This window comes from Schistocerca cancellata, chromosome 6, assembly GCF_023864275.1.
Source record: "Schistocerca cancellata isolate TAMUIC-IGC-003103 chromosome 6, iqSchCanc2.1, whole genome shotgun sequence".
Classification (NCBI taxonomy): Eukaryota; Metazoa; Arthropoda; class Insecta; order Orthoptera; family Acrididae; genus Schistocerca; species Schistocerca cancellata.
In genome coordinates this window covers 283,222,379-283,247,812 of record NC_064631.1, presented here as the reverse complement: position 1 = coordinate 283,247,812, position 25,434 = coordinate 283,222,379, and the positions used below count along the sequence as shown (strand labels likewise).

The window sequence follows — 25,434 nt, the reverse complement described above, 5'->3', positions numbered from 1 at the left end:
CATTGTTTGAGATATCAATAAGGCCTTTCAACATGCACGAACAGAAAAATTAAAATCACAGATATATCAGCAATGATTATTTGAAGTATTTTGCAAATGAATGGTGATGTTAAATCCCAACACCTCATATTTATTGCCATAAACATGGTTATTTCAACATACAAATAAAATAAGCAACAAACATAGAACCAATTCTTTTAACATACTACTGCTGTCAGTGTATTCCAGTTAGATACAAAGCTACAGATTCACCAACCTTGAACTGTGAGTGTAGCAGAAGCTGTTGCTTCATCCAGCTCTGTACGGGCAACACAAGTGTAAGTGCCTGAATCCAGTTCGATGGCCTTTGTTATGGTAAGAGATGTATCCGACGATTGGATGAAGCGTGGTTCTGCTTCAAAATCAATCAGCTGACCCTTCTTCATCCAGTCAACTGTCAGCTGAAGTGAATTATCAGCAACAGCATTGCATCTAAATGTAGCAGACATTCCCGCTGCTACTTCGTAGTCTTCAGGTTCTGTGGTAATCCGTGTGTGCTCTGCAAATAATTCGACACTTTAACTGGTTGTTACTAGTAAAGATGTGACCGATATTAACAGAGTAGAAGTGGCAGTTCTGTCAGTAATGCTCACAACTGACTTATAATGATCAACAAGAACTAAATAATAGACCGTGTATGGTAGAAGATGTTCTGAATTAGAGTTTAGCGAAAATTGAAACAATCACACCAACATTTCACAATTTAACTGGTTTCAGACATACAATGATAATGCTCTGTGAGCACCTGGTATCCCTGTATGCATATAAGGAATGTTTGATTTGAATTGGAAGGTTAGCACTATGTGGTTGATATATAATATATATGATGTACAGGTTGCATGTTCATAATTTTACCTAAAAGGATGCTGTCTTTTAAGCACAAAATAAACAAAAATAAATGTGGAAGGGTACTGTTTCTGCTTTGGTTACTGGAATTTCCACTGTGCACACATCGTCAGTGAAAATGCTTAAATGACAGTGATGTCATTAAGCTAAATTTTATGGATTTTTGTTTTCTCATTTTTTTTACATAGTCTGAAAAAAATATTTAATGGTAAACTAAAAGTAATGATGATCAAAAACACTACTGACCTTTGACTGTAAGTTTTCCTGATGCTTCCTGATGACCAAATTTGTTCTCTGCATAACATGTGTAGTCACCCCCATCTGAATAGTTAACATCCCTGGAAAATTGTCACTGAAATTAGCAATACATCTTTTATGGTGCATACACCTGAGGAAACTGACAAAATTGTCAAACATCAACCGTACACATTTACATATGTATGTAAATGGAATGCAATTTTGGGATGCATAATACTTTTAAGAGCATTTTAATATCAAGCTAATAAAGCAATCCTCGTGAACTTCAGTGAAACACATGTAGTCCAGTCAACAAAGGAAAATTAGGGGAAACAAACTGCATAGTCACAAATTTTTGTACAGTGCTAGGAGAGAGTGTCATGAGCAAAACACTAAAAATTTCCACAGGTGGCATGTGAGCATTAGGGTGGGGTGGGAGTGGGGGCATTTAAATATCATTTTTTAATTGTTTTCTTTAATAACCTCCAGCAAAAATGTTTCCCAGTACAAAACTGAACTATGTTAAACTTCCTACAAAAAAAGTCCCCATCAATTTTTTTCTCTATGACTAATAGTTTGCACACAGATTATTAAACATAATGTATTACTTGCATAAAATTACTGTTTACTGTTAAACAAAGTGGGTTAAGAACAAATATTACATGTGTGTGCCATGTCTAAGTGCAGTAGAGCCGTACTAGGGGATAACCTGTGTTCTCAGATTTTAGAAGGGTGTAAGGGGCACAGATGGAGTGTAGAAGTGCAAGGAAGATAGGCTGTTGGGTTGTGGTCATTCATCTCCCCTCCTTCAAAGTTCTGTAAACCAAAGCACAAACTGCTGATTTCCCAATATCTACCTCTCTACGTCATAGGAATCAACTAGAGGGTGTTACACAAAGTTATATCGACTCTCTGCCTTATGGATCACTGGTGTTGCAGAGTGCCAAGGTGACTGGGCTGTGTTTATTTTACCCAAAGAGGACTGATACTACAGAATATAGATATCAATTACTAATAATACTAATGCAGGAAACACATATGGACAGAATCTAAGTAAATCTTTATTTACTATTCTGCACTGCTTGAGGAGAAATCGATTCTTAATCATTCTGTACGGCATCTGTAATATTCTTCTGGGGAAGGCAACTCCCCCCACCATGAGCACTGTATACTTTTCATTTTGCAGATAGTCTATATCTCCGCAACATTTCCTGTCCATTTCTCTCACATCAGCAGACAATATAACTTTCCCAAGTTTATGTTTATATACTAGATTTATTTGTAGTTTGTTGAATGAGTACTCATTTTCAGTTGTTAAGTGAACTTGTATGTAAAATATGTTCCTATAAACAATGGCTGAGAAGTGTATAATGTGTAAGTGTTATGTTTCAGCCACCTTTGTAGTGGTTGGAAAACGTATTGGATAGGTAAAATGTGGTACTCTACTGCTGTCTGTCACTGACAGCATATTGTAAAGCCATGTAGTTGTGTTCTAGTCACTCGGTGGCGAATAAATGAATTATCAGAAAGCTACTGCACTTCTCCCACTACCAATTATGTTACTGGTAGATAGCATAAAGCTCTTCCATTGATAAATTGCTAGCACTTGTACAGTGGGCTGCAATGAGTAGAGCCACTTACCATATGTCCACAGTATGTCTTTGAATGTGGCTGTGAATGCTTCTGATCATGTTCATGTCTAGAACCATAATCTGCTATAATGCATTGCTTGATTGATGTTGAAATATCGTAAGTTCCACTGCATAGAGACACAATTTCAGTCTCTGGGCCTCTTCAGCCATTGGGAGAGCTGACGCTGAGGTGATGCATTTGATACCACCGATGATGTAAAAATATTCCAGCCATTGAAAGTGAAGACAGTAAAATCTACACTACCGATAACATACTGACAGTATGTTACACTTGGGACAGGCTCTCCATTGTGGCAGAAATCTGACAGTTCTAGATGTTTAACTTTTTTATATAGTAGCTCACATGACTGCAAATAAGCACTCATTTAATAAACTGAAAACAAGCAAAGTTTATAAATATGAGATCAGTGAAGTTATTTTGTCTAACGATATAAGACAGCTGGGTAGGAGATGCTGGGGAGGTATAGTCTGTCTCCAACATGAAAAGCCAACAGGGGTCATGGTCACAGAACTTGCCTTCCCCAAAAGAATGCTACAGCTGGCTTTCAGGATGACCAAGAAGAAATTTTCCCTTGAGCAAAAGTAGAACAGTATGAAATGTTGATTTTTTTAAATGATAGAACATGCCTAATCTTTTAATTAAGCCTAAAATACATTAAGAATAAATTACCCTCCTGTAAATAAATCTGCAAAGTAAGGAGAAAAGGTCACAATTTTTTTTTTTTTGCTGTTCCAGTACAGAAAGAGCGAGAGAAATGTTTATGTATCGAAACTGTAAAGCAAGCTGAAGTCAGTTGCCATAATTTTTTTTATTATAAAAAAGCAGGAGCTGTGAGCACTCACTCTCTCTCTCTCTCTCTCTCTCTCTCTCTCTCTCGTTCGTTTTCAATGGCTGTTTCACAAATGTAAGTGTCACTCTGTAACGTTTGGCACATAATTACGCTAATTTAATTTCAAAATCTGTGTTTTAATTAAGACTGTACTTTCCTTTTTCATTAATTCCACATATCAAATTATTATGCTGCATTTTAGAACTTTTTCAGACTGCAGCGAAGAAGAGTTGCCGACAAATTGTTGGGTGGCCACAGCCAAACACTACTAGTGTTCAAACGGCTATTACTTTATCAAACTTTTACTTCAGCGTTCCTGAGATATCTTTTACTGGTCTTTTCTATCAGTATCCGGGCAATGTGATTATACAAGCTCCGTAATTTTTAGATCAGTCGCTGGCCTCTAAACAATGCCATCGGTCAACATTCTTGTCGGCTGTTGGGAATCTGATGTTGGTTGGCGGAATATATAATGTCATCATCCACAAATAAAAATTTTTCTTTGCAGCATTTTATCATTTTAGAAGCTTGCCAACACCAAAAGTGATAAATATAATATTAAATTATTATTTTTTAAATACCAGTAATATTAAATTTGGCAGAGATTTACATTCTCATATGTACTGTCCATATGTGTTTCTTCTTTATTAGACCAACTCATTTGCTTGAGTTGAGGGTTAAATACCAACAAGTAAATTTATAGCTACAACTCTTTTTGACAACAATTTCAACAATTAAAATACCTTATTTCCAGGTCCCCATTGTCCAGAGTAGTGTATCTCCCACCGGTTAGCTCCTTTCCATTACGTATCCATTTCACCTGTGGCTTGGGAGCTCCAAATGTCCTGCATAACAGCGTTACCGTTCTGCCGTCCACTGTCTGTTCACTACGTGGTGGCTCAGTTATTTCAGGTGGCAAAGCTGCAACATCATGTCTTACATAACATATTTTCAAAAAACAAAGATGATGAGACTTACCAAACAAAAGCGCTGGCAGGTCGATAGACACACAAACAAACACAAACATACACACAAAATTCAAGCTTTCGCAACAAACGGTTGCTTCATCAGGAAAGAGGGAAGGAGAGGGAAAGATGAAAGGATGTGGGTTTTAAGAGAGAGGGTAAGGAGTCCTTCCAATCCCGGGAGCGGAAAGACTTACCTTAGGGGGAAAAAAGGACAGGTATACACTCGCGCGCACACACACATACCCATCTGCACATACACATCCTTTCGTCTTACCCTCTCCTTCCCTCTTTCCTGATGAAGCAACCGTTTGTTGCAAAAGCTTGAATTTTGTGTGTCTGTTTGTGTTTGTTTGTGTGTCTATCGACCTGCCAGCGCTTTTGTTTGGTAAGTCTCATCATCTTTGTTTTTAGACATATTTTTCCCACGTGGAATGTTTCCCTCTATTATATTCATAACATATTTTCAGCATGATATTTTCCTTTGCCCCCACCTCCCAAATAAGTGTTAATCAGACTTAATACCAGTATATTAAAATTGCATTGCTCATAAAAAGTAATGCAAGTTTGAAACAATACCAATGGTCATTCGAAAAACAAAAAAAAAATATTATAATGGAGTACCTGATATAGATTAGAAGCATTTTAACAATGAAAATCTCCAAGAAAGCACAGCTAGAATTAATGAGAAAGTAGAATAAAGTCCTCATGTCATCGACAGAACAATAATTCTATATTTTATTAAAAATAAACTGTTTCCTGAAGAAGAGATTTTTCATTAAAATAAAATTTTGTTTGCTCAACAAGAGATATTTGAATTATTCATTCTTGGTACAGTACTTAGTCCCAAAGTGAGTACAGAGGTTCATTCTAGCTTTTCAGTTGTTTGAGTTTAAGGATTTTAAATTTTTTTTACTAATTATTATCTGGGAAAAATATATACAGTTGTGAGGGAGGGAGGGAGAGGGGGAGAGATAGGGGGAGGGGGGAGAGGGGGGGATGGGGAGAGAGAGGGGGAGGGGGGGAGAGAGGGGGGCAGGAAGGCGATGAAGTTTGATTACACATGGCGGAAAACACCTTCCATGTTGCCATGTATTACAAAACTGCTTTTGAGAACAACAAATTAACTTGCATCAGCACTAAAGTATAGCTATGCAACAGTCTACAGGAGAGCATTTATTGTCATCCAGTACTGTTTGTGACAAGGCACCTGGAGGAAGACTAAATCTGACTGGCTGTTAGACTTGTGTTCCTCCAGGAAAATTTTGCAACATTATAGTGATATTGTGATAAGGAATGCATCAAAGTTAAAAATCTATTTTTAACACTGTAATATCAGGAAATAATAAGAATATGACATGTATTTTAACTGCTGTGATACAGGAAAGAGGTCATAAACTGTGTAACTACCACAAATTCGAGGGAAAATGTATTTGACTATTTTTTTTAAATTTATTTATTTGGAGTAACTATAATCAAGATCTTACTCCATATGCAATAATTAGACATTTATCTCTACAATAGTTAAACTTAGTTAATGTACTGAAATAAAATGAAGGTATTAATAGGAATGAAATCAATAACATGCAATGACATGTAATTATACAAACACAATCAATTGCAATAAAGTATGTGTTGTGAATAGTTTTAGACAATTCTACCCAATAAAGTACATACCTAACACATTAACATACACATCTTTGTACACATAGCCATGACTATTGGTAGCATTGCATCCATAGTTGCCAGTGTCCTTTTTTGAAAGCCTCTCAATAGTAATGCTATTTGTGGTGACTTTACGGCGTGGATTCGGTGGTGCCTCACTGATTGGTCGCCCATTGTGGATCCACTTAATCTGGGGATCAGGAACACCTTCGGCTTCACATCGGAAAGTTACAGTTTCATCTTCCGCTGCATTGATAATTTCAGGCTCAACAGTGAAATATGGTGCAGCTGTGAAGAACAGACATAATACAATGAATACAATGGCTGCATAAGTGTACTTGTAAAAAATTATAATTTCAACAAATTACACGAAATGTTGCTCAAAAGTAGTTGTATGTTCAGAGCAGAATCATACATACTACGCCTAGACCTTCCATGAATTACGATGTTTAGTCAATTTAAGAGCAAATGAAGTCCTTTTATGATGGAACATTGCAACTGCCTGACTTAATAATTTTTGCAATATATTTACTATGAGAGAAATTTAATGCTGCTTCAGACAGTGTAGTTATTCTAGTAGTCTTACAAGTTGCACAATACAGAAATATTCAAGAGAATAATACAAGAATATTTCAAGCTATATGATGCTTTAGTATTTACGACATTCTGCAAAACAGAAATTCAACAAGTGTGATTGTAAACTCACCCATAACTTGTAGATTTATGGAATATGACTGGGCACCACCAACACCATTACTAGCCTCACAGGTGTATGCACCTGAATCATTGTAATTTACATGTTTTATTACTAAGCTCTTTCCATAATTGCCTTGTGTTATTCTGTCTGATGGCTGGATGGGTCTGCCATCTTTACTCCAGACTATTTGGGGCAGAGGCCTGAAAACATAAAAATAAAGTGAAGTATAGGAAAAGTTGGAAAATCAACTAAAAAACAACAACAATGAAAGAAACAACCAACAAGGCACTTCCAAAACTAATTACTTGGAGGAAAAAATGTACCTTATTTCTTATACACTAAATCTGGAGAAGAAAAAATATACAAAAGTCTTTACTTTACACCTTTATTTTAAAAAATTAAATAAATAAATATAAGTTGGACATTTAAGGGGTAATAAAAATGAAATGCTAAAAGTGTTTTGCAATATTGTATAAAAACAGCTCTGAGGTACTGAGAATCTTAACCAACAAGTATCAGCTAGTACTAAGAGAGCAGACAACTATAACAATGAGCACGAAATAAGGGTCAAAGTAGCATTATCCTCCACTGACATGCAGAAAGTCCATATTGTGACCACTGCTGTTTCTCAACATATGCTGTTTATGTCTTGTGCATTTCTCTCCCCAGATTTTGTTTTGAGATCACAAAGTGTCAGTTTACATATTTGACAGCAATAATGAATTCTCTATAGCCCATAGGCCCAGAGACCTCTGGTATTTTAAGTGAGCCTGTGGAACTGCTTCATGCATTAAAAGCAGCTAACCACATAATGCAATTTTGTTTTTGTTTTGTATCTGTAAGGCACCTCCTTAGTTTTGCTGTAGATCCAGGCCACTATGGCTTGTACTCAGTACTGATGGCAGCCTTTTGCACTTTGTAACTGAGGTCTGGCAACAACACTGCCAGATGTAAGGAATCATTTCTAGCCATACAGAATGTAGGTACTAATATATCAACAAAAATAATAAATTTTTGAAAATATAATTGGATAGATAGTGTCAGCAGGAGAAACACAGCTAAAAGATAAAGAAATGTTCAATGTTTTTGAGCCAGTGGCTCCTTTTGGTCAGAAGGGACGGGAGGGGGTATGAACCCCTGATCTGGGTTTCTAGGCAACTTTTCTGTAGCTCTACCATTTCCCAAACCTCGCCAGTCCTTTTCCTTCATCCCTCTTCCTTTCTTCTTCTACTCCTCTGCCAGGAGGAGCCACTGGGTCAGAAACCTTGCACATTTTCTAACTTCTGTGTGTATTTTCCACTGGAGTATAAGTACTACAATTCCACATGAGCCTGTACACTTGGCACCACATCCAATTCTGTAATGAACAAAAACTGTATGAAACAAGCTTAGAAGTATATACTGCTGCAATACTTACGTTCCACCAAATATACAATACATTTCAACTTTCTTCCCTCTGAAAGCCACCTCATTCTTTCTTGTCACATACTGCTTCACTGGTGGGTGCCTGTTCTGGGCAGCTGAAGAGCCCGTCAGTTCCACATTCAGCATGACACGATTTCCTAATTTGTATTCATTCCTAAAAAAGAAAAAAGTGAACCACATTGAATTCTTGAACAAAAGTTACACAATGTCAGACAATATCTTCCATTTTCTGTGTGGTACAAAACAATTATTGTGGCAACAATGATGCTCAACAGCCAAGACAAAAGAAATTTTCAATAGGTTCTAGCTTTACATGTGGTTTTCATGAACTGAGGTGATGGAAGGATAATACAGTCAATGTAAAATAGCATCAAAAGTTAAGGAAAGCTTTTTAACAACAAACACAGGTGACACTTGATATGCTGTCAAAACATTAATAGAAAGTAATGTACTTCTGAACACTTACTTTCACTGTAGCTTAAAAAGAAACACTCTTTATACATTATATGTAGTGGAACAGCCTCGTAAACTAACCAACCTCTTTATACACAAAGTGTTTACCCCCCTCCCCCCTCTCTCTGTCCGACATATGTAAATGATTTGTTACAGGGTTATGATTGCACATTAAGTGGTGGTTATTCTAGAATAGAAAATGTGAGTCAAGTCTCCAAATCACTGAAAGGCAAAGTCACATCATCTACAAGCAGACAACACCTAGTAAGACACAGTGGTATTTTATTCAGCTTAATGACGGCTTTTGTGGAAAACCAGTTTCTGGAACCAACTGAATGAAAACTGTTGACACAGGCGGTTTTAGTTTTGCTTATTGATAAATATTGATTGAGTTATTCATTCTTTCTTTTCAAGAGAAACTAGTCTGTATTTTTCTGTCAGATAAATCACATATTCATTGTTTCAACTGAAACTATTCTTTAGTGTTTTACCTGACTGAACAACCCAGTCAATCTTCTGAATGAAAACAGACTGTAGTACTTTCATTAGTTGAACTAAAGCAGTGGTATACAAATGGAATACACATAACCCCCCACCCCAAATTGGGTTCCTCTACCCCCCCCCCCCCCCCCAACCACCACAGGAGTGTGTGAAGATATCTCGGATGGTACACCAAAGTTAAATTAACCATTACACATAATCATTTAATTATGAACTGAATATAATACTTCTACTACTACTTTTCATCACTTAAAACTGATTAATATATTTCTACGGTTAAGTTGTTCCTTTCAGATACAATTAACATTTAACTAATTAAGCTGATGTATCCTCTTGGGTACAAAATTGAGCATAAATGTTCCTAGGGGTACACGAAGAACGAATGTTGCCGACTTTTAGTGTTCTCCCTTTCACTGAAAAGATGGGGTGATGTTCATCAATTAAAAAAACCAAAGAATCTAGCCCTATTTCTGCGGAAAGTAAAATTTTTGTACAAACAATTACATTACCAGCTATATCTATGTACGAGGGTCATAACTTTACTAGTGGCAACTATTACAACTTATACAAAACAGATACAGGTTTCAAAGTTGTACTGTTCTTAAAAGTAGTCACCAGCATTATGTATAACCCACTGCCAGCAATGTGAGAATCATAGATTACCCTTAGCAGTACCAGTTGTGTTGATAGTTCAAGTGGAGTCGACTATTGCCCACCAGATCTCAGTAATAGTTGAGAAGAGAATGCCATAAAGTGCTTCCTTTATCTTACAAATCACGCTGATGTCACAAGGACTGAACTCCAGAGAGTGCCCAGTGTGGCACCGCACTTACCAGCTCCATCAATCGCAAACCTCAGTCACAATTGCGACATTCGTGCCCAGCCCTCATCCTGCTAAATGACAGCCAGGTCCTGCAAAAAGTGTCGCCGCTTCTTTCTCTAAGTTGTTCATTTTTGGAACACGGCCTGCTTAGAGAAACAAGCAGTGACACTTCCTGCACAGATTCTTCGATTCTCTTCTTTTCCAGTTTTCCACAGTGCATTCTTTGGCTTGGTCTGCTTTTTATGTCATCCTTGCTTCGCCTGTCATATGTTATTGTGCTAGTTCCTTCATTCGTCGACTTCGTGGTCCCCAGTTTTGATGGTTTTCCATTAATCTCATGTCTGCTACTCCTTGTTGCTGTCATTTTCTTCAGTTTACTCTCAATCCCTATTCTGCGCTAAGTAGGCTGTTCATTTCACTCATTATGTCCTGTACATATTCCTCATTTTCACAAAGTATAGCAGAGTCACCAGAGAATTTTATCATTGATATCCCTCTGATCATTAAACAGACTTGAGTCACTTAAAAAGGTTGTTTCCATCATACAGCTTTTGATCTTCGAGCATTGGAGTCACTCACTGATGACATCTACATTTTCTCCCTTCACTAACGATAAACAACTTTAAAAGCAAACTTGCTATTTTCAGAGTTGTGTTTTCCATTTCCACTGACAATGGAACTACACTCCATTTTGCACTGTTCTACACTATGCATTTGTGTGCAAGATGGCACAACACTCATACAATGGAACACTGCCCTGCGATAAAAGTATAATATCAATCAGAAGTTGAGTGGCACATTTTCTTCATCAATGCGCACACTTAGTAGTTATTAACTGTTTGATGCGGTAAACTCATCCTTGTCTAAACATATTTATTGCCCCATAAATTCAGTTGTTCCATATTTTTCTGGAACTCTTGATGTAGCATGCCTTCTTCACTGCAACTTGTACTTCACCTGTGATCACTCATTTACTCTGTTGTCTTAAAACCAAATTCTTAAAACAGAAATATTTTTCTATTATTTTCTTGCTTATTTTTTGATGGCATTTCTGTTTGACAAAATCTCTTTTTTTTCATAGTATTACATCAAATTTTCTTAGTATAGCAGAACATGCTGCCTTTCTCACAGGACTAACAATACTTGCTGTGAGCATTTGCTTCTTTTACTTGGGTACACATTTACAAATTACGCTATCCTCAGCATAATTGTCCTGCTACTGTACCTTTCACATTGTCAATCTATGTAGAGCTTCCACATTTAATTATTAAACCTCTCTCCATGCTGTTAATGACATGAGCAACATACGGTGAAGCCTGTCCCTGAAGACATTTTCCACCACTGGTTTCCTACTGATAGAGTGAAACAGAATGAACAACATTAGACTTGAACATAGCTGTACTTTGTCATGTCATCAATTCAGTTACCACTTAAATCACACTTCAGTTGGTTCAGTCAGGAACCAAGTCCATTTGTTTGCTGACAGTAAATGGTCCATGCTTTGAACAGCATACTGACAATCATTTTGAAGAAAACTCACCTGAAAAATGATGTTGCAGCACAAGCATACATGAAGTCATCACTTGCATCCTGACGTGTCACATTTGAAAACCACAGGTTTCCTTCTGGGTCAAGAGTCATACGAGAGTTATTGATGCTTTTAATACCACCATCATTATTCTAAAGGAAAAAAGAAAAATTACATGTAATAAATAATCATTTGACTGCAAATGCAAGTCCAAACAAACCAATTTCTATTCAGGTCAGACTTTTTTCCTGCCATCACATGCCACAAAGAATTTACATGAATTTTCAGAAGAAACTAATTAAAAATGCTACATCATGCACCTCACACATAATTTTTATCTTTATTGTTGTTTTATATATTAAACACATCTCAAAAACATAAGTGTACCAATAAATGCCCACATAATAAGTAAAAACTGTTAACCCATCACCAGGCAGGTATTTGCAAAGGAAAAGTAAAAAAAGACCTGCACAAATGAGTGATGCAGCAGAACTGATATAGCTGCTATCCCAAAGCAGATTAAAATTGCTGACACAAATGGAGACTGGAAGACCTGACTACATTGTTTTTACACATAACATTTCACATATTTCATGGGCACATCCTTCAATCCCACAATCCTCCAGGCCACTATCTCTGTTATCCCTTGCTCACACCTACTTCCAGCCCTGCCCCACGAGCTTAATTTAATTCTTCTTACATTCATACCCTTCTCTCCGCAGTCACCTCCTTCCTGTATTATATTTCCCTCTCCCGATCCACTCCTTCATGTGCACTGTGTGATGTGCACAACTCCCCTGTGCCCATGGCCAGAAGTCAATGTCACATTCCTATCCTGTGCACCCTCCGCTTCTCCCTCCCAAGTGTCAGTCACTCTTTGCTAATGGTGCCTCCCGCTCCTCTTCTCTTACCCTCTGCATAACACAACCCCTTACTCCATCTGGAATTGCAGAGCTGGCATAATGTAGTCAGCCAGGACACCTTAAAACCGTGCAGGTTTCAGCTGTTGCCCATTACTCTCCAGCAGAGCAGCATGTTGCTTATTTAGCTTTTTCTGATTTTTCTCCGTAGTTTAATTCTTAAATTTCATGTGTGTTTTTCTATTTAACAGGTGTAATCTTGCATTTTTGTAACTGTAAAATGTAGATCCAATCAATCTGTAACACAGTTGTAACTTCTTTTGAACAGCCAGCTGCACAACTCAATAAGGCATCAGTCTACATTGATGACATATCAGGAGGTCAACAAATTGCTTATTTAGGTTTCTCTGTATGCTTTTATGGTTTAATTTTTAAATTAGTTGTGCTGGGATGGATAGGATATGTGCATGCTGCGTGAGGATGCAGGACGACTTGTTACAGTTCTTGAACAGCTGAAGGTGCTTTTGGCTACAGTCAACCATCTTTAGAGTGCTCCCTTGGGGTGTAGCAATAGCGGAGAATTTTTCACACTGCACGGATCATCTCAAGTGTCGCTTGTTTTGCTCACAGTAACTGCTGCTGGGGCACCTTTCAATGTACCAACACGGTGCATCTGCCCTCACAGCAGGGTGAGTGGTGGGTGGTAACATGTTCGCATCACTCGAGGCCGAGGGTCAATGTGGAGGTTGGCTGTCTGGCCTCACTCATTCACCCTCTGAGGGGTCAAGTGGCCGCTCCTTCAGCAAGGTCCAAGCAGGTAAACAGGAGGAGGGATTTGCTAGTTATTTGGCACTCCAACTTTAGGTGTGTTATGGAGCTCCTTAAGTAAATAACATTCAGGACCGGAAAGAAATCCCAAGGGCACTTAGTATGTCTGCTGGAGGGGCCTCATCCCAATTGTGCAGCTACGAGCATACAGCGTGCAGCTATCTACAAGTTGTGGCATTTGGAGCCGAGTGTAGTGTCCCACCCGAAGGCTTCCCTGAATCTGTGGCAGTCTTGGTTGCAGTTCTCTGGATCTGCTTTACTGGGTGGAGATTTGTAGGACCCCTCCTAACAGGATAGGGTCCACTACACAAAGGAAGCAGCTACTCAGGTAGCAGAGTACTTCTGGAGTGCACATGGTTTCTTTTTTTTTAGACTAACCACTAATTTGAGGTAATTTCATGAATAATTTGAGGCATTTTGATTAACACTCTCCAGCTGACAAGCACATAGTGAAATCAGGCCATGTTCAGACTAAAGACCCTTCAACAGTCAAACTTTTGTCAGTAAATTGCTGAAGTATTAGTAACAATGTTCCCAAATTTACTGCCCTTTAGGAAATTTGTCAGACTCAAATTATTTTGGGATTGAGGGCTGGCTAAAACTCAAAGTAGAAATCTCTGAAATATTTAGTGTGTCACTGAATTATGTCAGGGGAAAAGACGAGAGGCCATAGGAGAGAGAGTATTCATTGTAGCAACAAAAATATGAGTGTGACTGTGGAGTTATCTGGACATGTACAACAGGTCTAGCTGAAATTAAGTTAATTACTGGATAGTTTTACTGCCCATCCAATTCCACCATGACAGTTTCAGAGTCATTCAAAGGAAATCTACACTCAGTAGTGCAGAAATACCCAGATCAAGCAATATTAGATTGAGACAACTTTAACTATAGACTGGTATCTCTATGGATTCATTGCAGCGGGTACAGACAGGCTGTCTTGGTAAGTACTTTTGGACATGTTTTCCTAAAAGATGTCTTGGGCATCTAGTTTGAGAGCCCACACACTATGAAAATATTTTAGAACTTGTAGCTACACAGGCCTGACCTTATCGACAATGTATATAAAGACAAAGATTAGTGATAAAGATATAACAGTGACATTATTTACCAAAGTTAATAATACAAGAGATGAGTATGTTTACTAGAGAGAGCAGGTAGGCAGTTGTTAGCATCCCACTTAACCAATGAATGGACACGATTTAGTTCCACTATAATGGATGTAGAGGAATTATGGGTGACATTTAAAGGGATTGTAAATCACATTCTGGTGAACTACCTGCCGAGCAAGTGGATTACAGACAGAAATTCGGAAGATGCTCTCTCGGTTCAAAACAGAAGGCACAAATGACAAAGGCAAAAGTTAGTAGAGATTCACACTTCTGTAAAAAGATCAATATAACTACTACCAGCGTCATACCTTATCAAACATCTTGCAGAGAACCCGAGAAAATCCTGGTCCTATATAAAATCACTAAATGGATTTAAGGCATCTATCCAGTCAGTTGAACAGTATGGTGTGGCAATAGAGGCTAGTGAAGGAAATGTGAAGCTTTAAATTTTGATTTCATGTTATCACTTTGGACAGCAAGCCGGGCTGCAACTCTGTGTTAAAAAGACCTTGCCCAAGTACAGATCATGTCACAATTTTCTCGATGTGTGAACCACCTATCACTTGAAAACTAGACTCATTTTGTATGAGAACAATGTACAAAGATCTCGTGACCTACCCCTTAACTGGTGCTGCCTTCTGTTGTCAATTTCTAGAATTATTTCAAAAGAAATATTAGCGAAAGTAACAGCTGCTGTCATGAATGGCCGACTCAATATGATCGCATTGACATAATTTCATGTTTGTTCTAGTTAGGATTCGCATTCTGCTGTAATTCTGCTAAAATACATCATGTCTGTTGAGTGAGCAAGAAATTTTGGGGGAAAGAAATTGATCAGTAACTTACCTCACACATTTTACTTGGGAGGATAATTATAATTTCTATTGTCTGTCTTTGTTCCTTGACAACCTCAACAACTTCTCTCCCATCTGCTTCACTTGGTCCTCCTCAATCTGGCATGCCACCTTCCTAGATGTTTACATTCTCTTCTCTGATGGCTCCATCCACACCTCTGTCCACATTAAACCTACCAAATGTACCTGCATTTTGACAGCTGTCATCCCTTTCGCCAAAAAAAATCCCTCCCTTATAGCCTGGGTATCTGGGGACGGTATATCTGCAGTGACAAAAACTCCCTTGCTCAATATGCCAAGTGTCCCACCAAGGCCTTCCTGACAGGAACTATCTCCCAGACTTAGTCCACAAACAGATCTCCTGTGCCATTGGCCCTCACAACCGCAAGCCTCCCACCACCCCCATAAACTAGCCACAAAGGAGTACCCCTTCGGCACCCAGTACCACCCCGAACTGGAACAACTGAACCACATCCTTCGCCATGGATTTGGTTACCCATCACTGTGCCCTGAAATGAGGGACATCCTATCCGAGATACTTCCCACCTCTCCTAAAGTGGTGTTCCATCACCCACCCAACCTCCACAACATCCTAATCCATCCCTATGCCACTCCAATCAGAAATCCCTTGCCACAAGCATTATATCCATGTGCAAGACCCAGGTGCAAAACCTGCTCAATCCACCCACCCAGCACTTCCTATTCCAGTACTGGTTCATCCTACCCCATAAGGGGCCGAGCCACCTTTTACAGCAGCCATGTCATTTACCAGCTCTGCTGCAATCATTGCACAGCTTTTTACGTTGGTATGACTAGCACCCAGCTGTCCATCAGGATGAACAGCCACTGCTAAACTGTGGCCAAGAGCACAGTAGACCATCCTGTGGGACAACATGCAATTGAACTAACATGCTTGATTTCAATGGCTGCTTCACTACCCTAGCTATCTGGATCCTTCGCTCCATCATCAGCTTTTCTGAGCTGCACGGATGGGAGTTATCCTTACAACCATTCTCCACTCATGTAATTATCCTGGCCTCAACCTATGATGATAATGTAACATACTGTCCCCATACCCTCCACCCAACAGTTTCCACCTCCTATGTCCTATCTTCTCCTCCCCATTCTCATCTCCCATCCTGTTTATTTGTAGCCCTTCGTCACTGTATCCGCTCATCTCTCCCCGTTCCTCTCCTTTTTTTGTTCCTTTTTTCCCCACCTCTCTGCCTCACAACTTCCTGTTGCTGCACCTGTTGAGTCTGGTCCCTACGCACTCTTATCGGACAGCATTTGTCTGTCCCCCCCACCCGTACACTACTATCACTATCACTATCCCTTTCCCTTCCCCTTCCTCTCCCATTCCAGATTGCTGCTTGCATCTTACATGACGCTGCATTAACGCCTGAGATGATGGAGTTGGCGGTCATGCGTGCGTAAGGTGTGCATGCATGCTTGCTTGCTTGCTCGTGTGTGTGTGTGTGTGTGTGTGTGTGTGTGTGTGTGTCCTCTCCTTACTAACAAAGGCTTTGGCCGAAAGGTACATTTCACTGTCTTCTAATCGTGCCTGTCTGCAACCTGACATGTCATCTTTACGGTAAGTAGCAATCTATCTTTTTCTACACTGTTGACATTCCTACCTGGAATTTCCTTTATTGCAGTTACTTATTTCACATTGTAGGACCTATTACCTTAAAAATTTCAGTTATTATAATACACATAAAAATCTGAAATGGAGAATGATAAAAATCAATGCAGACCATACAAAGGTAGAAGTAAGCTGACACAACCAAAACTGGCATAAAGAGCTCAGCAGTTTTTGAAATAACAAGCATTTCCTCAAATAATGGAGAACTGAAAATAACAAATACACAGCGAGAAAGAGCCCATTTTAAATTATCGTGGCAGCAAAAGGAGAAAGATTAGGAATAATACAAGTAAAATTATCATTGCCTAGAAATCATAAGCACAAACAAGAAGTAATTGAGAAATAAACTATGGCAAACATATGTAAAAAGATTATCACAGTTTTGGTCCATTAAAACAAAATCATTACAAAATTACACATTGGATCATAAGCATCTGACTTGTGTCATTTTCATTAAAAATACGTATTTGTAAGACTTTAGTATGTTGTATAAAAAATTTCTGGAATGCAAACACACCTGTATCAGCCAATATACATTTGGTTTTGGCCATCCATCAGGAGGATGGCAGGTGAGTTTAAAAGGGTCTCCCTCCTGAGCAGTAACAGAAATTGGTGGCTCATCTTTAAAAGAATTAAGCTCTGCTTTCCGCACAAAAACTGAGTTTGATGTAGCTGTGCCCCATTCATTCTCAGCGAAGCACTGATACTGACCTGTATTCAGATGAGATGAGATAAAACATACATAGCAATGACTCTGCAATTATAATTTTAAAATTTGACTTATAGCCAACACACCACAAATTTAAATTATCTTCACACTGCCTAATGTCCTAAAAATTATATTTATTTGGTCATGAACCAGCTTTTGGCTTCTTTGGTCACCATCAGTGTCCACTGCATGTCACAAAAGTAAGTAAAATGACATGTAACTTGTACAGATATTATTAACACAGAAGATACAAAAATTATGACATGTAGAATGTTTGCATAGGAAAGTACTACATGTTTTTTTCTCATGCAGAAATAACAGAATGAACTACAAAAGGGAACAAAAAGCTTTGTTCATGTAGAGACAAAAAGTCTGCACATCCATCAAATTTGCCTACCTTACTGGCACAAATTCTCCATTATTTTCTGGAGAGAGTATATGTATTAACCTTGGTATAACTGAGGTTTCTTCTTAAAGCCTTTTCTCTGAAAACTGTGACAATGTTTGCTACTTTGTTTCTTGATAAAGATTATTTGGAACAGATGCTGATCACATGAGGTATTTATGTGATTTCCAGTATCATATGAAAACTTTGTTTTGGTCATCACTGAAGACATAATTCTACTTTGACGAAAATATCAAAATACTAAGCAACACATTCCTGACAGCCATGTTAATGTACCCAATTCAACAAGTACATACACAACACACATACCTAGATCTTCATCTCTGGGTGATGTTATAACCAGGGTGCCCCTTCCAGGCTGCTGTGAGATTCTATTATCATAAGCCTGCCAGTTGAAATGTTTTCCATTCTTGATCCATCGATACCTATAAAGTGTTGATCATCACATAAATAGTATTTTAATTTCAATTAAATAATGAGAAAACTGTCTTGCCAGTTTCTTAGTATATATTGTTCACCAAATGGATTACTCAATCTACTGGTCGATACTTTCAGAGTAACATGTCTCTAAAAATAAACTTACAATCTTAATGTATTTTCTATGTCTGTGTAAGATGGATAATTCAGTTTCGTTGCAAAATGTTGTTGCTCCAAGACTACATAACTTATTTTTACAGTACTCAAAATAATTTTTTTCTAGGAACAATGCACAATTTCCAGACTCTTGTAGATAAAACTATTCTATATATTACTGTTTATGGAAACCAATGAGCACTCCATGACAAAGAAAGCAAGGCTCTCAGAAGATAATATCAATTTTTATGTAACTTCGCACATGCGTACGCACATACACACCCACCAACTCACACCACTGGCAGGTATGTAAATTATTTAAGAGTTGCAACACTCTGTGATAGAATGGCAACCAGAGTGCTGTTATCAGGTCTGGTTACATAATGGGTGTGAATGATGTCAGATATTTAGTAACCACTGAAAGACAATCAGACACTGTGTACTCAAGCGAGACAGCGTTATCAGCACCTGGCAGAATTTGAAAGCAGTTTTATTGTGGGTCTTCATTTGGCTGGCTGGTAGAATCGTGCAATATTCACAGTTGTGGGACACTCTGATGTGACAGTGGTCTAGTGTTGGCCTGAATGGAAATATAAGAGCAGGCATACTCCCTGTCAAAGTTCCAGTTAGCTACAAGGGAGGAATACCATATTGTGGAACAGGCACATTGTAAACTCCTTCACCTCGGCAATTGCCATACGAAAACAAGTACTGGACTCTTCGCAACATTCTGTATCATCCCACGTCATTGGTAGGAAACCAGCAACTGTGTGGAGGCTACTATTATCCCATGCGGAAGCTACAGTTAACACAAAAACACAAACTGCTGTCTTTGGAATGGTACCATGACAAGGAAGCAGTGATTGCTGATGGATGGCATCACATTGTGTTCAGCGATGAAACACTGTTCTGCTCTACCTTGGATGACCAACATCTGGGAGTATGGTAGCGACCTAAGGACAGGTCATTTTCTTCTACTGTTTGGGAGACAAACAGCAGTGTTACTCACGGTATCATAGTGTGGGGAGCAATCAGGCACAACTTTTGGGCACAGCTGGTATAGAACAACAGAGCTCTGTCAGTGCAATAGTATGTCAGAGACATTCTGCATCCTCATGTGCTACCCTACCCCTCTTGTGACTGTATGATGGTGCTATTTTTCAACAGGGCAATGCCTTTTCATTCAGGGGACGGCCTCTCTGAAATGTCTGCATGATAATGAGGAATTCCCATTGACAGCAAGATCCCCAGACCGAGCGTGTGGGGCTTGCTCAGTCGTCAACTCCATCTCACTGCCTGTAGCCAGGATATCAATGACCAGTTACAAAAGTTGTGGGCCAGCCTACCTCAGGAAAGGTTACAAAAGCTTTTATGGCACCATTCCCAACCGAATTAGTGCATGCATCCAGGTCATGGGGTGCATCATCATAGCAATAAGTAAGCTCATACTGCCAAGTTCTTTATAAATTTAACTCGATATTGTAAGCATTCAAATAACATCACATACCCTCTCAACCTGTGAAGTTTCATTTTGCTTACTCCTCCTCTTCTGGGGGCTTCACTTTATATTTGCATTTCCTCACAAATCACACACATCGATGCTACAAACCTTGTTCATACTGTTTCAAACAAATAAATTTGCAAAGCACTATAGGGAGAATGTACAGTCTTATCAATGCTGAGTGATGAAAGAGAAAAACCACATGAAACTACAAAATAATACTGATTTTCCAACAATTCTGTTATTACTGAAATACATGTACTACAGTAATAGTGTTAAATGAACTATGTATACCTGACAATACAGGGGTATATCAAAAAGAATCATCCAATTTGGCACGACTATATTTCTGAAACTAATAAACATATACAATCTCCCCCCCACCCCCTGTACCTCTTCATATGTATTCAATATGGCCCCCTTGAGATACATGGCATATTCGACGCGGTATTCAAATTGTTCCCACACTGCAGCGAGCATGTCTTGAGTTAGGCCTACAGCTTTCACAGCTGCCGTTATGTGATGTCTCAGTTCATTCATTCATTGTTGTTGGTAACAGAGGGACATAAACAGAGTCTTTGGTAAACTCCCACAAAAAATAATCACATACAGTCAGGTCTGGTGACCTTGCAGGTCAGCAATGTAGGGGTGAATAATTTGGTCCAGTGTGACCAATCCATCGTTCAATAATCGTTTGATTTAAAAATTCCTGCACTTCCATACTGTCGGTAAATGAAGTAGTTTGAATCAGTCTCAGAAAAAGAAAGTTCTCAAGTGTATCCAGAAATGTGTTGTCGGCAAAGAAAAATGGACCACACACCTTTTCTGCTGAAACTGCACAAAACGCATTAAATTTTGGAAAGTCCCTCATGTTGTACAACTTCAAGTGATTGTTCCGTACCCCATATTCTCACATTATGACGGTTCACCTTTACCTTTAAATGGAATGTTGCCTGGTCACTAAACGCTAAGCACGGAAGAAAACTATCATCCTCCATCTTGCCAAGAATGAACTTACAGAACTCCACACGTTGTTGTTTGTCACCTTCATGAAGAGCTTGCAATAGCTGAATTTTGTATGATTTGATCTGTAAACGTCAACACAGACAGACATCGGGGGGCATGTGTAGGTGTCAAGCTACACTACGACCGGATTTCTGCAGAGTCCTTGTGAAACTATGTCAGATGCGTTCGACGTCTGCGTCAGACACTTGGGGATGGTTCGGTGATTTGCCTTTACACAAACAACCTGTTTCTCAGAATTGTTCATGCCATCGTTTAATGCTCTGTACTGTAGGAGGATCCCACCATGCCTAGTATGAAAGTCATGCTGAAAGTTATTACTGACCCACACTGCGCAAAATGAAGAACATGAAATGTTTTCTGTTGTCCTGACACCATTTTTACTAGAACTGAGTGGGCACACAGTGCTGCTGCCTAGTGGGAACCATGTTTGCTTTTTCCAACACTACATCGTTCACGCACATTTCTCAAATAACATAATAGTTATGATTTTTTAAATCGGGTGATTCTTTTTGATATATCTAGAATTAGTTATGAACGTTGGTATTTACAACCAAGGGATGAAATTGTCACTCATCTTGTGTGAAATACTTGTATCATACAATATGGCTACAGGTAGGTTTAACACAAAAGGATGGATGAAGGATGGGAAGGGAAGGAAACGAAAGAGACAAAAGTGGAAAGTACAATGTGCAGACTTACTTAGGTGCTGGTTCACCTTCAGCTTCACACTCTATGATGAAAGGCTTATCATTTTCATTTTGTTGTTGAGCTACCTGAAATAGTAGCTCATCTGTTGGTGGCTGTTTAATGATTTGTGGTGGGGACTGGACTGGAATAAAATACAGTTTACCATGTTAAATGTATTTATTGTGTTAATACTTAATTTAAAACAACAGTAAATAGATGCATTATAATTTTTTAACACTTTAAACTCAACATTTTTGTCACTGTTTTCATTATGTATTTGCACTGTCTAAGAGGATGAAAACGCATACTTTTTTTTTTGTGATCACGAAAATAGCTAGGCAGTGAAATTCCAATTGGAAAAAATATAACTTCTTGCTTTATATGCTATGTTTCTAAAAACATCTGGTCATAGAAAAGAATATCCTTTTCTCAACTGCTGTTTATGACAACATGCATATGTGTTGGGCAACTGTCTTCTAGTAAAATCCATTTGTCATTTACTTACCTAATATCTGAGAACAAAAGAAATCTTTTAAATTATGGTGTAACTTGTTTTCACAGTGAAATTTTTAAGATTCCTTATGAGGTCTTCAATTTCCCAATGAAAACCTATTTAAATAAGGAGTTCAGAGATTAAAAACATTTACTTGCAGTTTCTGACTCCTGAGCCTAGTTTAGCAGAATATATACATTACACTAGATGAATGTTACGTGTATATGGAATCATTTAGATGTGTTGCTGTGTACAGGTTTGTTTGGTACAGAACACGTCAATTCCAAAAGGGGACACTTCTTCAGACTGTCAGATATTCTTGCCTAAAACTGCAAACTGGCTTGCAGCGTACAGATTCGGAAGGAGAATTTTACAAACTTCAGGACAAAGTAAGAAACGTTTGTTTTTTATGTTTGTTTGTGCAGCCACTTTCTGCAGCAGCTGTTACAATCCATCTTGTGTGATCATTCTGAGCACTGGTGTTATTTCCATTTCCCCTCACTTTAGAAACAGAACTGCACTTACATATGTTTCACACTCAGCACAAGAAACCCCTCCCCCCCCTCCACACACACACACACACACACACACACACACACACACACACACACACACGTACAAACAAATTCCTGTCAAAGGTTGGCAATACTCACAACTATCCAGTAAAATAAATGTACTAAGATTAACACTGTGCTGAATGAGGAATATATGTACTGTAACTGCAATTATATTTCTAAAGGAATGTGATCTGGAAAAAATGCCAATGTAATATAAGAAAAAATACTTTCCAAAAACAGTGAAAAATTGCCAAATGTGAGTACAAGCTTTTTTTCAACCTCAGCCTTTGCTAAAAATGAACGAAAAGCTGTCATTTGCAGAATATGTGAACAAAAGGCTGAAACACCACAAGTAAATTGCACACCAGCTTCATAAAGAAACACTGTTTTTAATCTGTAAAAACCAAAATGTAAAAACGACCAGTATCATGTACCCATATTTCCAGAATGACTACAGAAGATACTTTGTAAATAAAAGCAAAACACACCTAAGCAAAACACGCCTGGTGTAAAGTACTCTAATTCATTGCAGTAAACTTAAGACATAGAAACCAATAATAACTGCAATTTTTTTTGTTTTGTCAAAAAATTCATGGCCCAAGATACAGCCACAAAATGTTGGCACCTCAATTGAAAAATTTCATGTGCAATTTTTGGTAAAATGTTACCACATTCTATGTCTGAAAGAGTTCAGAATATTACAATGCATTATATTTTATTTGAAAGATGACTTTTTCCTGATTAAAATTACACCCTGGGTTTGTAAATACAGTGGAACATCGCTTAACAAGCACCTCCCATAAAGCGCAACTAGCATAACATGCAAAACAATTGTAAAAAATGACTCGCTTCATAAGCAATGATCACACATAACGAGTGACAACGATTTAGCGTGACATTGCCAGCCATTCGTGCACAGTGGGGGAAATGTTCAGCAATATGAATACCTTTCAGTGTCGGCAGCAGCATAAGAACAATGTCTTAAGTATGTACTGCAGTCCGGGTTTAGCACTCTTTCTGCTACCATCTTAGTGCAGCTTATTATCACACATTTTTCTAAAGTTGTGTTCACACAGTGATTTCTGTGTGCAAATTTTAATAACTTTCTTAGAAATGTCTCCAAAGATAAAAGCCGCAAGACGACAACCATATGAGAAAGAAAATGACCTTAGAAATGAAATGTAAAATTACTGAAAAATGCAAACATGATGAAAGCTTTGCTGATTTAGCACGCACAATTGGTCTACATCAACTACTTGCATTATTCTCAAGGACAAGACTAAGGAGATAGGTGCATCAAAGAGAGTGACAAGAGTATCTAAGCAATGGTTTCGTATTCTGGATGATGTCAAAAGGTTGCTCCTTATATGTATAAAAGAAAAGCAACTGCAAGGTGACGCCATTAATGAGAACTTCATTTGTGAGAAGGGGAGAATGATTTCAGCCGAACTTGTTAAGAAGATGCCAGGATCATCAGTGACCGAAGAAGTGTTTGAGGGTAGCTGTGGGTGGTTTGACAAGTTTAAGAGAAGAATCGGCATCCACAGTGTTGTGTGGCATGGCGATACAATAAGCTCCAACACAAAAGTAGCAGAGAACTTCATAAGCAACTTCAAGATGCTCATAGATTCTGAGGGTTATCTGCTGCATCAGGTTTTTAATTGTGATGAGATGGGTCTATTCTGGAAAAAGATGCCAAAGTGTACCTTTATAACAACAGAGGAGAATGCAATGCCTGGTCACAAGCCAAAGAAAGACCATAGCATACTGCTATTCCATGCCAATGCAGGTGGCGACTTGAAAATTAAACCACTGCTTGTGTACCATTCAGAAACTCCATGAGCCTTCAAGAAATGTAAAGTCCAGAAGAGCAGGTTAAATGTGATGTGGAGGTCCAGCAACAAGGTTTGAGTGACACATGATCTTTTTTGTGATTGAATCAATGAAGTATTTGGTCCTTTGGTGAAAAAATATTTGTCTGAGATGAATCTGCCACTCCATGTCTTGCTTGTTATGGACAACGCTCCTGCCTATTCTCCTGGACTACAAGACCACTTCCTTGAAGAATGTCAATTCATCAAGATCCAATTTCTACGTCCCAACACCATTCTGTTACTCCAGCCTATGGATTAGCAGATTACTTCTAACTTTAAGAAGCTCTACACTAAGGCATTCTTTGAGCATTGCTTTGAGTTGACTGAGGCAACCAATCTCACTCTCATAGAGTTTGGGAAATTTCACTTCAACATTGTTGCCTGCATCACGATGATAGATATGGTGAGGGAAGGGGGTTACCAAGAGTACTCTCACTTCTGCTTGGAAGCAGCTTTGGCTGGACTGCGTTGTCGAATTTGACTCTGAGGCATTTGAATAAGTACCTGTGGAGCCAGTAGTGAAAGAGATTTTGTCTTTGGCCAAGAGCATGGAACTAGAAGTGGATAACAATGAGATTGACGAGCTTGTGGGAGATAAAAGCCAACAAATGACCACCAAAGAGCTTATGGAGATGCAGAGTTTCTCAC

The 25,434-nt window shown here is 38.5% G+C and overlaps 1 protein-coding gene across 3 annotated transcripts in view; it reads right to left on the bottom strand.

Annotated features, from left to right (window-relative positions):
- The window catches only part of LOC126190837 (neuroglian), an 83,089-nt gene that overhangs the window by 48,062 nt on the left and 9,593 nt on the right, over positions 1-25,434 (bottom strand). For all 3 annotated transcript variants that reach the window (XM_049931417.1, XM_049931415.1, XM_049931416.1), the window contains exons 3-12: positions 21,875-22,004; positions 18,385-18,500; positions 17,478-17,671; positions 11,674-11,813; positions 8,349-8,510; positions 6,941-7,131; positions 6,247-6,522; positions 4,348-4,525; positions 1,132-1,223; positions 257-538 (exon numbers count right to left, since the gene is read on the bottom strand). In XM_049931417.1, the coding sequence (XP_049787374.1) occupies positions 257-538; positions 1,132-1,223; positions 4,348-4,525; positions 6,247-6,522; positions 6,941-7,131; positions 8,349-8,510; positions 11,674-11,813; positions 17,478-17,671; positions 18,385-18,500; positions 21,875-22,004 (1,761 nt within the window). The remainder of the gene's footprint in view (positions 1-256; positions 539-1,131; positions 1,224-4,347; positions 4,526-6,246; positions 6,523-6,940; positions 7,132-8,348; positions 8,511-11,673; positions 11,814-17,477; positions 17,672-18,384; positions 18,501-21,874; positions 22,005-25,434) is intronic.